We start from the raw sequence: 14,832 nt of genomic DNA, 5'->3' as shown, positions 1-14,832 counted from the left end.
TCAGCTGTACTTTTAAACATCCATGAAGTGTGGAAAACCTTTTTTTCTATTTTGCTCCTATTAGTACAGTAGTTTCGAAACGGCGCTGGCCTAATAAGAATGATGGGTAGTTTCTCCCTCAGTTTCCATGCCATGATTGTTCCCGAGTACATTTTTCCAATACAAACTTTTTTTTACTAAGTGTCAACAAGTCATATAATGAATGGACTGAAATTGATTCTAACCCACAGATAGAACTGGTCAACAGTTACTCAGTACTTGAGTAGCCTTTTTGCTCTTTTCTTCTTTTTTTTTTTTTTACTTTTACTTGGATAAAGATCTATTGAGTTACTCTTACTTGAGAACAATTTCTGGCTCGTTTACCCACCCCTGCATGCACATCAATTCCATCTAGTTGAATGTTACGCTAGACGGATAAACACTTCTTTATCATTACAGCTACAGCTAAATGTGTTCTCCTGGGCCATTTATATTAGACTACTCTGCTGAATAAAAAAAAAAAAGTCACACTTTTTCTGTTGGCTTTTTTATAATTAATATCCTAAGTGCGCAGCGTTTGACCCAATGTAAGCCATCATGGTCACTGGGGGGAGTAAAGGAGGACTAATGAGCTCATAGTGACCCTTATTCATCTCCACTCCGATTTCTCCCCCTGTCCTACCTGCATATCTTATCAAAATAAGAGCAAAGGTTATGTTTAACAAGAAACCCCAGCTTCATCTTCATTCACAGCAAGCTTCCGCCATTGAGAGGTCTGCTTTAATGACACACACGTCTTTGCCCTTGATTCGACAGTTTTGCTCATTTATTGCTCCTAAATCCAAATTCAGTCTCCATGTGGTGTGACATAGTAAGTGAGAGGATGACTGACCTATGTCATTAAGGTTGCAGAAGGCTCTCCATTCTGAGCCATTTCGGCTCTTCAGGGTACTTGACTGCAAAAAGAAGAATATAGCATGAATAAAGCTGCAACATGGTATTGAGTACAGTAAAAAAAAAAAAAAAGAAAAAAAAAAAGAATGGTCCCGTTGCATATATATGTTGAAAGCTCGTACTTTGAGTGTCAAGGTCCCATCCAGGTTGCTGGAGATGGTTGAGACTACATTGCACTGAGCCACGGTGGGGTAGCTGGGGTTGGAGAAGCATTGGCCAGTGCTGCTGGTGCTGTTCTGGTTCTGACTGATCTCTGAGGCGCTGGTCCTCATCGCAACAGTACTGCCACACTCTACAAGTCAACAGGATGAAACGTTTAAAAGAAAGATGTAAGTCCATGACAACTTAATGCAGTATTTTTGCAATAGTATTCTTACTTCTAAAAGTCTTTCACATTTTGTCATATTAAAACAACAACATTAATTTATATCATCTGGTTCATAGAGTGTGATATACAAACACAAAGTGATATATTTTTCTGAAGTGAAAGAAGTATACTGGGTTTTTTTCTTATTTTTATTTTTTTTATCTGAAAAGTATGGCCTAAATTTGAATTCAGTCTCCCCGAGTTCATACTTTGTAGTAGCAGCTTTCTCTAGAATTGCCACATCTAGAGGATAAAATATTTGACCATTCTTCTTGGCAAAATAGGCCAAGCTCAGTCAGATTGAATGGAGAGCAGCTGTGAATATATCAATTTTTAAATGCTCCAAATTCTCAATTGGACGTAGGCCTGACTTTGCCATTCCAACAAATGAGTTTTCATTCTGCTGTAGCTCTGACTGTGTGTTTGGGATGTGCGTCCTATAGTAAGGTGAAAGTCAGTCCCCATCTCAAGCATTTTATAGCTGCTAACAGGCTTTATTTTGGGATTGCCCTGTATTTACCATCACCCATTTATCATTTCTGATCATTTCTGCCATCCCTGCTAAAGAAAATCATCCCCGCAGCATGATGCTGCCACCACCATAGGCTGTGAAATAGTATTCCACGTTGATGTGCAGTGTTTGTTTTCCACAACACATAATGCTTTGCATCTAGGCACAACCGAACAAGAAAGGCTGGATTTGTGAAGTGCACAACTAAAAACTATCCTCTCATTAGAGATTCCCTCCTTAGCTATTGACCTCTACAGCTCATCCAGATTTACCATGACACACTTGGCTCTGATCAATTCTCTGATTAATGTTGACCTTACCCAGCCGGTCAGTTTACGTGGGCTGCCATGTATCCGGTGGCTTTGCGGTTGTGCCACACTCTTTCCATATTCCGACCACAGCTTGGATGGCACTCTGTGAGTTGTTCAAGGCTTGGAATATCGTTTTATAACCTAACTCTGCTTTAAACTCCTTCACAACTTTCTTCCTGACCATGTCTGCTTGGTCTTTTGTGATGCTATTTCATTCACTGATGTTCTTTGATAAACCCGTGAGGACTCCGGCTGTGCTTTTACTGCGATTAAACCAAACGCAGGTGTTTTAGGTGACTTCTCTACCTTCCCCTCCATTTTTTTTGTTATGTTTTGTTGTTCTATCACATACAGTCCCAATAAAATACAACAGTTTGTGACACTTGACAAAATATGAAAAAGGTAGATACTTTCGCAAGACACTGTATATTTATATATGCATCACACACTATACATGACATAAAACTATACATTTATCCATATAAGGGAAATACTTGAAAAATCTTACCAGAAAGAGAATAGTCAGTGTTGTTAATGTGCATTGCCTGTGAGTAGGACACACTGGGCTGGATCTCCTGGCCCTTGTCCCTCTGCCTCTGTCTGTACCACACAAACACACTAAGCATGGCCATGAGGATGAGGAGGAGGAAGATGATGCCCATGACAGCCCCCGCTGACTGGCGCTCTGAACCACGCGCTGGGCTAATCTTGGTGTATGGGTTTAGCTCTTCCATCATCAGAGCTGCTACACAAAACACAAAGACAGTCAGGGACCTATATATGATCGCATAAATGTAGACCAACAACAGATCTTTCTCGTAAATGAGAACTTCTGTATAAATAAAGGCTTGTTAATAAAAAAAAAATAATGATTAAAACAAAACCTTCTGGAAACAGCTCAGTCACCTTGATCACAGCGGATGCCTTTATACCCGGGGCTACAGTAGCACGTTCCAGTCACATAGTCACAGGTAGCATTGTTCAGGCACTCGCATAGCTGCTGGCAGCCGTAGCCAAATGTACCAGCAGGACACTCTGCATGGCAGAGGAGTACATTACTACATTTATCAAATTAAAGCACTTAGTGTGCAGAAGCCAAACACATCCACAGGGTAATTCTGCACAGCGATAAAACGTGCTGGGCCCACTCAACTCTGCTCGCAGCCTGTCCCAATGAAGCCCGTTCGGCAAACACACTGGCCCGTGACGTGGTCGCAGTCCGCGCCGTTCTGGCAGCGGCAGACTTCGGCGCAGTCTTTTCCGTAGAACCCTGAAGGACAACCTGGGGATGGAGATGTATATAATGTTTGGATGGGGTGGAGTGGGGGGGGGAAGGGGGGAGCAAAAAGAGAGTGGAAGACAATGTAAAGAGTCAAGGTCATTTCACCAGGGAACAGGGAAATCAATACAATTCAATGTCTCCACAGCATACTCAATAAGGGACCCTGTGAATAAATGGAAATGGAAGATTTCCTGCTTCAGCAGAAAATCCAGTTATGCTCTGAACATAACTTTTTGTTGTATAAAAGGAACAGCACAACTGGGAATGTTGTGTGACAAGAAGGAAAACAGTCAACACACTGTTTCTTATCATGCACAATAGAATGAGCCGGACTATACAAACAACTCGGGATAAACCCTTAGGGTTCCGGATAATGGCATTTAAATTACAGGACTGAAGCTGATGAGCTGCACTATCAGTGAGTAGATGACTGGAATGTATTATGAGCAAAAATGATGAAGTGACCATTATCTTGTTTTGATGTTGCTTTTCCTAAAAGAAAAAAAAAAACTGAAAATGGAAACTTCACATCATACATTAGCCTCGAGACTGGAAAGCATGCCTCGATGGAATCTACTGCAGTTCTACAGCGCAGCCAGTAGATGACACTGTGCATCCTGTTTCTGCGGGTGGGGAGAAACTCACGCTGTGTGCAGTAGAGACCAGTCCAGCCAGGGCTGCACCTGCACTCCCCGTCATAGGCACTGCACTGGGCTCCGTTGTGACAGTTACACGAGTTGAGACAATCAGGACCCCAATGCCCAGAGGGACAGGCTGCAGATGCCAGAGACACAGTCAAGCTCAAGATCACACTCTGTGTCGTACCCTAAAACATGCATGCATGAAGAACCAAACACATGAAAGTTGGGACCGTCCCTACACACTTGTGAAATATATTTCACTGTATGTTCTGAAAAATCCTGTATTAACAAGCAGACGTTAAGTGGGCATGGGTTTTGCCTGACACAGGTAAGCTGATCTTTCTCTGCCCCTCCCACACTGTTGCCGCACACCACCAGTCAGCTGGCTGAAAGGTTATACTAGACTGTTTCCATCCACAAGGTTTAGGGGGTTTTGGCCAAGCTTGAATATTTATTTTTGGAAGAAAATAAGTCTGTCTTGAGACTCTACTCCTTAGTCCAGACATGTGGAGAACAGAAATTGAGCTTGGTGTAGACAGATGTAGAGTACAACTGGAACTTGTGGGAAACGTGTGCATCAAATTGTTACTGTCAACCTCTTTGCAGCCTTCCTGACCAGTTTCAGTCTCATATTTTCATGCGTTTTGGAGATATGAGCAGTGTTTTTGGAAAGCTCTTGTTTTCCAATACTTAATTTCCTGTGTCAAGTGTGTAAAGCTGTGCATTTATTTTTTTTGTTCTGAAAGATACATTTGTACAGTTAAATCAGTCTGACACTTTGTAACCTGTCTGCAAACTGTGGCTTTAGCTGAAGGATGCAAATAAACAAATGTCAGGAAAAGTTGAACAAATGGACTATATCAGTGGCAGGTGTGAACCCAAGAAGACTGAATGCTAAAACATTATTTAAAAAGGGGCTTCAACAAAGCGGTGGTTTAAGCACGTTCACATTTGTGTAACCGGGTTATTGCAGCTCTTTTATTTCTCAAAAATAATTTTAACCTGAATTGTACTGGATGAATGTTACATTATACATGGAAAAAGTTTTGAAAAGATTTATCATGGTCTTATTTTTGCATCACAAACGCCTGGCACTTTAACAGGGGTGTGTCTAGACTTTTGAGAGCCACATGCACACACACAATACATATCTGTTTCCCATGGTGTGCCGGCTCAAAGTTGCCTTAATGATCTTTGGCCTGAGGTGCAGTAAATCAAAGAGCATAATGTATTACAACAACCATTTAAGCCAGCTATGAGTTTTACATCATCTGGAGCCAAGGGCATTACTTGTGGATGCGTAGGGTCATGAAGATGACTAATGTGTATGAATTAAACCATATGAGGGAAAATAAGAGCGGGAGATGGACGATGAGAAGAGAAGAAATGTGGAAAACTGGGAAACGAAAATGAATAGGAGTTCCAGCGAAGTTGTACCCTGCGAGCAATCGTGTCCCGTCCAGCCGGGGAAACACTGGCAGGAGCCGTCGATGGGGTTGCAGGTGCCGTTGTTGGTACAGAGGCAGATCTCGGTGCAAGCCCTGCCGTACCTGCCGCTCGGACAAACTGCGAAACAAAAAGCAAAATGAAAAACAAATTGATCTGCAAAGCCACCCTGAACCTAATGGGATCGCTAACGTCAAAGATCGGTTAAAAAAAAAGGCATCAACACCACGACATGAAATCTGAGCACTTTACTGAGAGCAGGTGTGCAAAAACAAAGGCACTCTGTGGCAGCTCAGGAGAACATTCCCTCTAATGCAGGATATTGTTCTATTTGAGTGGACATGAAGTGAACTGATCTGTTTAGACAAAAGGAGGAGTTAATCACTGCCTCCTGTGGCAGAACTGCCCTATTTCTACCCACTAGAGAGGAATGAGTGATGCGCCACAGAATTAAAATAGACCGTGTACACAGACCACTGTATAAATATTTTATGAAATTAATATTTCAATGCACTCTGGCACTATTCTATAAAAAATATAATTTTCAGTGAAACCTCTATTGTCTTTTTTTTTGGGGGGGAGTGGGTGGGGGGGGGGGGGGGGGGGGGGAGACAAATCGTACCGAGGTGCATCTGAGCATCAGGATCAGGGAGCTGCAGCACCAGAAGATAGATCAAAGGTCTCGTATAAAGAGAATAGCCCAGTGTTAGAAATATCTGAAAAGGTGGCTGACTGAGGAAGAGCGGGGTTGGACTCATTTTCATGTGGGGCGATTTTAATGATTGCATTTCAACTGGCTTCCCCCTCTTCTCGAGAGCTCTTTCAAGCTCCTTCAAGCAGGTGGTCATTAAGCCATGAGGTTGACTCCCCCATGCTGCTTTTGGGGGATTTCAAACCTCAGCTCACTAGGAGAGCTTCATTAGGCTGGGACTCTGCGCGCTGGACAAAGGACAAGTGAGGGTGCCAGTGGGGCTCAACACAAGGAGGAGAACATGCATGTTGTCGGCCACCTCCGTCCCTCGACGCCCAACGCCTGCTCAATAGTAATTATAGTCATGACAAATTAGGGCCAGCTCTCATCTTTACTCACTTCTCTTCCTTCAGCTAAGCTTTTAAACTTTTATTTATAAGATACTGCTTAAAGCCATGAAAGAGAATTCAAGACAATCCTCCGTGGCTTTCTGCATTTATTTAAAAAAAAAAAAAGGTAAATTATTAGAAGCAGAAAATCTGCGGCACAACTCTATGAATTCTTTTCTAATGCTCATTTTGATTCATATGTTGACCAACGGGAAACCACCGAAGAGATGGAGTAAACAAACTTAAGCTTATTTTAAACAGGTGAAACTTTTGTTTAAAAGATGGGCAGAGGGGTGACAAGAACAAAACAAGAGTAATGTTTCCATTCCATTCTTTCAATGCTAAATACAGTGCCTTGCAGAAGTATCAATGCTCGATAACGGTTTTAATTGGGATTTCAAGTAAGAGATTTTAAAATATTGCATAAATGGGGATATTTAAATAAGATGATGTGTGTTTTTTAAAATCTTTTCCCAAGAAAAGATTGAGAAGTGTGGCGCCTATTTGTTGCAAAATGGCTCAAGCTCAGTCATGTTGGATGGAGAGCATCTGTGAAAATCAGTCTTCAAGTTTTTAAGCAGACGTAGGCCTGGGCTTTGACTAGACCATTATAGCACATGAGCATGTTTTAACCTAAATAATTATAGTGCATCTCCATCTGTATGTTTAAAGTTGTTCCCCTGATAAAGGTGAACATCAGACCCGCTCTCAAAACTTTGGCAGCCTCCAACTGGTTTTCTTCCCAGCACTGCCCAGTAGCTGCTGGGTTTGTACACATGTTTCATGAAAAACAGTTTCATACTCTTCTAGGCTTAAATGTCTAGATTTCAATTCATAATTTTTGCATAAGTTTGAGGTTTTTACAGCATTAGTGGCTTGCTTTTCATACAGTGGGCTGACAGGAAAGGGGAGAGACATGTGGCAAAGGACCACAGGTCAGGGTCAAACCCAGGTCGGCCGCGTCGAGGACTAAGGCCTCCGTACATGGGTCGTGTGCGCTAACCACTGCACCACCAAAGCACGCCCTAATTCAGAATTTTATCATAAAAATTTTGGACATTGGTGTACAAAGTATTAGTCCGGAACCTACATTAATACTCAGTGATATAACTTGAAAGTTTCCCAAATTCTTTTTTTTTTTTTTTTTACTTAGACCAGTTCAAAATCTATGGCCCCTGGAGTTACCAAATAAGGAATGAAAACTCCTCAGTTATTTAAAGCCCACATTAACTTTGGTAACTTCCTAAAAACAGTGGTTTTAGGGCTTATAGTTTTAGACCCAGCCAAAGAAACAAAGGAACACCGCTACCAGGAGGAGGCCTTGAGGAAGACCAAAGAGAAGATTTGTGGATGGAGTGAAAGAAGAACGTGAAGTCAGCTGGTGAGAGAAGAAAAGATGGTTTAGATGGAGAAAAATGGCTTGCTATTGTGAACCCTGAAAAGGGAAAAGCTGAAAGAAGAAGTGCATTAAGTCAGAAAGTGAAAAAAACAAAAAAACTAATTGGTAAAAGGTCTAATTTAACGTGTGCCTAGGTAAAGCAATATAAAACATTATATTACACATATTAAGCATTATTCCTTTAAGAAATATAACGATGAAAAGGGTCTGGAAAACTAAACATTATTCCTTACTCAGTTATGTTAAAAGCAGATTGATGATAAAAGCAAACTCCATACTTTTCTAGACTATTGAAGAGTGGGTGGAAACCCTGCTTGTATTGAGTTCTATAAACTTTCTTTTTAATGTTGTTCATATTCCCTGTCCCTGCTGAAGAAATTAAACCTCTCTGCATGATGCTACCACCATTTTCAAAGTGGGTATGGTGTGTCCAGGGTGCAGTGTAGTGTTAATTTGTCTCCACTCAGAATGTTTTATGAGCAAGCCAAAAAGTTCAATTTAGGTCTTATCCGATCAGAACAGAACACCTTCTTCCACATTTGCTGTGTCCCTTTCTGGCAATTTTTCTCCCTCTGGTTTTCTTTCAGGAATAGCTTTCTTATTGTCATTGTTCCATAAAAGTCAAATTTGTAGAGGTGATGACAAATAAATGTCCTGTCAACATATTATCCAACTGTGGATCTCTGCAGCTCCTCCAGACTTACCATGAGCATCTTGGCTGCTTTTCTCATTTATACTTTACTTGCCCATATACAATAAAGTTTCAAATTTGTGGTTCAAACATTAGGAAAAGTGAAAAAGTTCAAGTGAGAGGTTTTCTAGCGACACAGAAAATGCAGGGGAAAAAAATGTACAGGACAGAAGAAGGGGCATATGAAGTAGGACACCAGGCAGGAGTACAGGGCAGATTGTAGGGGGCAGAACAAGAAAGAGAGGAGGCAGGTCACCTGGAAAGAAAGACAGAAAACAAGCACACGAGAAACAAAAGAAAGGAAATATTAGGTGCAACACATAAGAAAGGATGCAGGAAGGAAGAAAGGAGGACAAAATAAGAAAGGCCAAAAGGGCACAAAGCAGAAATGGAGGCATGGACAAGGAGAACGTCAGAAGGAAAGACACAAAGACTACTTTTAGGAGTAGTTTTACTGCACTGTACTATTATTATGGTTTAGATTAAAACATATTTTAATCTAAACTATATCACTCAAGTATTGTTGCTCTTACTTGAGTAACATTTCTGGCTACTCTACCTGCTGCGAGTGACTTTATAAACAAAGGACATACTTGTTTAGGCCAAAAATGGACCAGAGAGACAAAAACCTATGTTAAAGTGAGACTTCTTATTTGTACACAAGCTTTGTTATTTTAATGTTATTTTCTATCTGCTTAGATGATAGAGCCAACTGCAGGTCAAATGAACGTACAGTAAACAGTGAATATTGTCAATGGAAGTACTTTGCACTGTTCTAACATACTGTATAAATTACATTAACTGCTGTAAGTGTTGCATTTAAGTTTAATGTTGAAAAACAAATTATTTACAAAAGTGTTTCTTCTACCTCCATCCATCCATCCATCCATCCATCCATCCATCCATCCATCCATCCATCCATCCATCCATCCATCCTCTTCCGCTTATCCGGGGTCGGGTCGTGGGGGTAGCAGCTTCAGTAGGGAGGCCCAGACGTCCCTCTCCCCGGCTACTTGGGCCAGCTCCTCAGGAGGAATCCCAAGGCGTTCCCAGGCCAGCCGGGAGACATAGTCCCTCCAGCGTGTCCTGGGTCCTCCCATGGGCCTCCTCCCGGTGGGACGTTCCAGGAACACCTCACCAGGGAGGCGTCCACGAGGCATCCTGACCAGATGCCCGAGCCACCTCAACTGGCTCCTCTCGACGTGGCTCTACTCTAAGTCCTCCCCTGATGACTGAGCTCCTCACCCTATCTCTAAGGGAGAGCCCAGACACACTACGGAGAAAACTCATTTCGGCTGCTTGTATCCATGATCTCGTTTTTTCGGTCACGACCCAAAGCTCGTGACCATAGATGAGGGTAGGAACGTAGATCGACCAGTAAATCGAGAGCTTCGCCTTTTGGCTCAGCTCTCTCTTCACCACAACGGATCGGTACAGCGCCCGCTTCACAGCAGACGCTGCACCAATCCGCCTGTCGATCTCCCGCTCCATCTTCCCCTCATTCGTGAACAAGACCCCAAGATACTTGAACTCCTCCACTAGGGGCAGCACATCCTCCCCAACCCAGAGAAGGCACTCTACCCTTTTCTGGCTCAAGACCATGGTCTCGGATTTGGAGGTACTGATCCTCATCTCGTGCCCCACTCCGGAGCCAGGCCTGGAGGTGGGGCATGTTGGCCTGGTGGCTGGGCTTTTACCCATGGAGGCCGGCTGGGCACAGCCCGAAGAGGAGACATGGGTCCCCCTTCCAATAGGCTCACCATCTGTAGGAGGGGCCAAAGGGGTGGGGTGTGTTGTGAAATGGGTGGCAGGCAACGGCGGGGACCTTGGCGTTCCGATCCTCGGCTGCAGAAGCTGGCTCTTGGGACGTGGAATGTCACCTCTCTGGTGGGGAAAGAGCCTGAGCTACTGACGAGGTTGAGAGGTTCCGGATAGAGATAGTCAGACTCACCTCGAAGCATGGCTCTGGCTCTGGAACCAGTCTCCTTGAGAGGGGCTGGACATTCTTCCACTCTGGAGTTGCCCCTGGTGAGAGGCGCCGAGCTGGAGTGGGCATACTTCTTGCCCCTCATCTTGGTGCCTGTATGTTGGGGTTTACCCTGGTGAACGAGAGGGTGGCCTCCCTCCGCATATGTGTGGGGGGACGGGTCCTGACTGTTGTTTGTGCTTATGCAAACAGCAATTTGGATTACCCACCCTTTTTGGAGTCCTTGGAGGGGATACTGGAGAGTTCCCCTCCTGGGGACTCCCTTGTTTTGCTGGGGGACTTTAACGCTCACATGGGCAATGACAGTTAGACCTGAAAGGGCATGGTTGGGAGTAACGGCCCACCTGATCTGAACTCGAGTGGTTTATTCTACCTGAATTTGTTATTTTGAAATTATGTTATTTAATTTTTTCCTTCCATTTAATCTTTAATATACCAGAATTTGCACAAACCTTATATATTTGTCTGTCTGATTACATACATTTTAAATATTAAAAAAATCGGTTGTTATGATTAGTTACTCAGTAATTGAGTGGGGTAATTGCGTATTCTTACTGAATACTTTTTTTTTTACTCTTACTTGAGTAATTTCTTGGCCGACTACTTCTTACTTCTATTTGAGTAAAAATATGTTGAATTAGTGCTACTCTTACTTGAGTATAATTTTGGCTTCTCTACCCACCTCTGTATTCAGGAAAGAACAAAGTGAAGGATATGAGAAAAGAAGTTAGGAAGGACTCAAGAAGGATGATCATAAAGAAAGGACATATGCAACAAAGAAAAGAAGGAAGGAAGGAAGGAAGGAAGGAAGGAAGGAAGGAAGGAAGGAAGGAAGGAAGGAAGGAAGGAAGGAAGGAAGGAAGGAAGGAAGGAAGGAAGGAAGGAAGGAAGGAAGGAAGGAAGGAAGGAAGGAAGGAAGTGCAGATAATGAAATAACAAGGAAATTCAGAAAATCCAAATATTTTTCCTTTGTCTTATTTTTTTCCAGACTTATTCAGAGCTGGAAAAATACTGAAATCAAATTCTGTACTTTTTTAGACCACATGGGAAATCTGTAAAATAAAACCAGCCTTTTTAACACAGGGTTAACATTAAAATAAAACACGTTTAGGTAACAGACGGCAGCAAAACAAATAGAAAAAATATTTCAGGTGCTTTTTTTTTCCCCACATCATCAACTCAATCTTTCTGCAACATTCAAGCATCACCAAAACAATGCAGAACATAGACGTTGAGATTCATTTTACAAGAAGAACGGCGGTACACATGATTCCTCTTTGCGTATTAATGAAACGATTTTGCATGCAGCTCAGAGAGAGGTTCTGCTAAATGTATTCACGCATTCTTTGCCTGCAAAACCGGGCCCCTTTTTGTTGTACAGCCATTCTTATGTGGATTGTGCAGACAACTATCAGATACGGTATGTTTATGCAAAAACCTTTTTTTCTTCAAGCGCTAAAAGAATGAAAACAAAAAAAAAACAAATTAAAAACTTTGAGGGAAGCTGCAGGAAAAGGAGTAGGGTTTAGTAGGCTACTTGCCTTGGTTGCACAGGGAGCCCGTGAAGCCAGAGAGGCACTCACAGTGACCGGTGACGTGATGGCACGGGCCAATGCTGTGCACACACTGCGGACACGTCTGGCTGCAGCGGTGCCCGTAGAACCCCGGAGAGCAGACTGCAGCCAACGGAGCGTGGCGGGGGATAGGAGCGGAGAGGGAATCAGTCACCAATGTTGATGGAACAAGAGGTATATAATTATTGGACACAGCATGACAAGAGCGATCAAGGGAGTAGAGAAAAATCAACGCCGGAGGAATTAAAAGCAGAGGAGACAAGGAGAGCGTGCTGAGGGGAGGGCGAGAGTAGGAAAAGCTGTCATTATTGTAATCACCGGCGTTTTATCTGCTGGCTCAGACAGAATAGTAGGAGTTAAGAGAAATGTAAAAATCTTTTTCTGTGTCAAGAGTTGAAAGCTGCTTTATGATCTAAAAATGCCAGGGAAACATAAACAACCCTGTGTGGTAAATCTACTGAAAGAATAGAAACCAGATAGTTTAATGAAAGCTTGTTTTGCTAATATAGAAAACAAAAGTGACTGTAGCTGACGAGACTAAATGTAACAGTGGCTTGCAAAAGTGTTTACACTCTTGGAACAGTTTTAGGTTTTGTCACACTGAGGCACTACAAATTTACAAGTAGTTTGTAGTAGGTAGTACATATCTGTGAAGTAAAAGGAAGACAGGAAAAGGACACTCATTCCATTAATAAAAAAAATAAAATAAAAATTATATGATCATTTGTTTTCAGCCACCTTGTCTGAAAACTATTCTAAAGAACCAGCTCAGCTGCGGTTACAGCTGTAAGTCTTTTGAGGTACCAGTCAGTCAGATTAGGTGAAGAATGCCTATGATCAGCAATTTTCTTAGATTCCCAAATAAACTGAAGTTTGGACTATCACTTATTCGAACACACAATTATGCTTTAATCTAAACTATTCTTCACTATAACTTTGGCTGCATGTTTAGGGTTGCTGAAGGTCACTAAAGAAAACCCTCCCCACAGTTTGATGCTGCCACTGCCATATTTCACCCTGGGGATAATTTATGAATATGTTCTGGGCGTTATTCTCTCTGCACACAGCATATTGCCTACTACACCAAAAAGTTTAATTTTGAGATTATCAAACCAGAGTACCTTCTTCAGCAGGTTTGCCATGTCCCTTTTAATGCATTGTGGCAAACTTTAATATAGATTTCTTATGGCTTTCTTTCAACAGAGACTTTCTTCTTGTCACTCTTGCATTAAAATCAGATTGGTAGCTCCAACCAGGCAAAGTTGTACTGCCAACGGATTCTCTACCCTGAGCTATGAATCTCTGCAGCTCCTCCAGAGTTGGCCTCTTGAATGCCTCTCTGATTAACGTTCTCCTTGCTGGGCTTGTCGTCCACCGATGAAGGCCATGCCTCGGTCGCTTTGCTACTCCGACAAACATTTTGAGATGATAGATTGAGTCAACACTGGTGTAGATGTTGTAAACATTGGGATGCTGACTTATAATGTAACTCTTCTCCACAGCTTTATCCCTGACCTGCCTGATGTGTTCCTTGGTGTTAAAGACACTGTTTGTTTTCTGAGGTCTCCACAGAACAACTTTATAATGAAATTAAATGGTACGTAGGTCAGCTCTCTTTCCTAATCCGGTGACTTCTGAAGGCGGCACGTTGTACTCGATTTTATTGAGGGCTATCAGAGTTAAGAGAGTCAATAGTGTTGCATATGAAACAACAAAAACAGATTTCTTTTTCTTTCCAATTAAAAACACATTTCACGTTGTGATTTTAACGTGATACAATTTCCAACAAGTTCAGGAGGTCTGAATATTCTTGCAAGGCACTGTATGTTGCCCTTTTTATACGTGATTTGGAGATAGTCCTTCCTCCAGCGCAGATGTTCTCAAGGGACAATTAGCTAAATAGAGATCTTTTAGAAAGTGATAAAGAAGTCACAGTAACGATGTGACAACCCAGCAGGTGTTAATTGTAAAGTATTCCAGGCACCAGGTGTAATCCATATAACCAAACTCTGGCATGCGATGTCTCGAATGAAATTACAACAAGCAGACACACACACATACACACACACACAAACTGTGAGTTGTAATCTTTTTACCTGATGAGTAAATTACTTGTGTAAATATTGAATTTGTATGAGTGATTATTTCGCTCGAGGGGCAAACACACGTTCACACACAACAACACATGCAGCCCGTTTAAGCTGCTCTCTTATTTTCCTCTCAAATTGATGTTTACAGGTTTGTGGTTGTGAATTTCGCTCCCAATCAGTGAGCTCCTCACTTGAGAGCGGCTTCAGACAGAAACCCCCCACCCTTTTTCCAGAGAGCAGAGCCCGCGCTCCCAGTTAGCATGCCCACTGATGAGCCTCAGGCAAGGACCGAGTCTCCCACTGTGAGCTGGTTGTTAAGGACAGTGTAGGAGGACGAGGGGCGCGCGCGCGTTTCCATGTGTGTGTGCGTCTGAGGGATGCCATGGGGAAAAAGACACTGTGATTAAGTGATAGCTGTGATGAAGGATTTACACTCGAGCCACACTGACCGACAGCTGAGTGCCTCTCCTTAGTTGGCTCAACCTTTAACAATTCTTCAAAGATCAAAACAAGGTCAGCG

General features: G+C 42.5%; 1 protein-coding gene across 1 annotated transcript in view; it reads right to left on the bottom strand.

Annotated features, from left to right (window-relative positions):
* Window positions 1-14,832, bottom strand: part of megf11 (multiple EGF-like-domains 11) — a 171,360-nt gene that overhangs the window by 7,952 nt on the left and 148,576 nt on the right. The window contains 8 exon segments of the mRNA XM_036149265.1: window positions 872-935; window positions 1,056-1,225; window positions 2,631-2,867; window positions 3,029-3,157; window positions 3,276-3,404; window positions 4,050-4,178; window positions 5,483-5,611; window positions 12,190-12,324. Coding sequence (XP_036005158.1) covers window positions 872-935; window positions 1,056-1,225; window positions 2,631-2,867; window positions 3,029-3,157; window positions 3,276-3,404; window positions 4,050-4,178; window positions 5,483-5,611; window positions 12,190-12,324 — 1,122 coding nt within the window.

This window comes from Fundulus heteroclitus, chromosome 2 (assembly GCF_011125445.2).
Source record: "Fundulus heteroclitus isolate FHET01 chromosome 2, MU-UCD_Fhet_4.1, whole genome shotgun sequence".
Lineage (NCBI taxonomy): Eukaryota > Metazoa > Chordata > Actinopteri > Cyprinodontiformes > Fundulidae > Fundulus > Fundulus heteroclitus.
The sequence above is the reverse complement of the archived record's forward strand: the minus strand, read 5'-3'. Positions and strand labels throughout refer to the sequence as shown.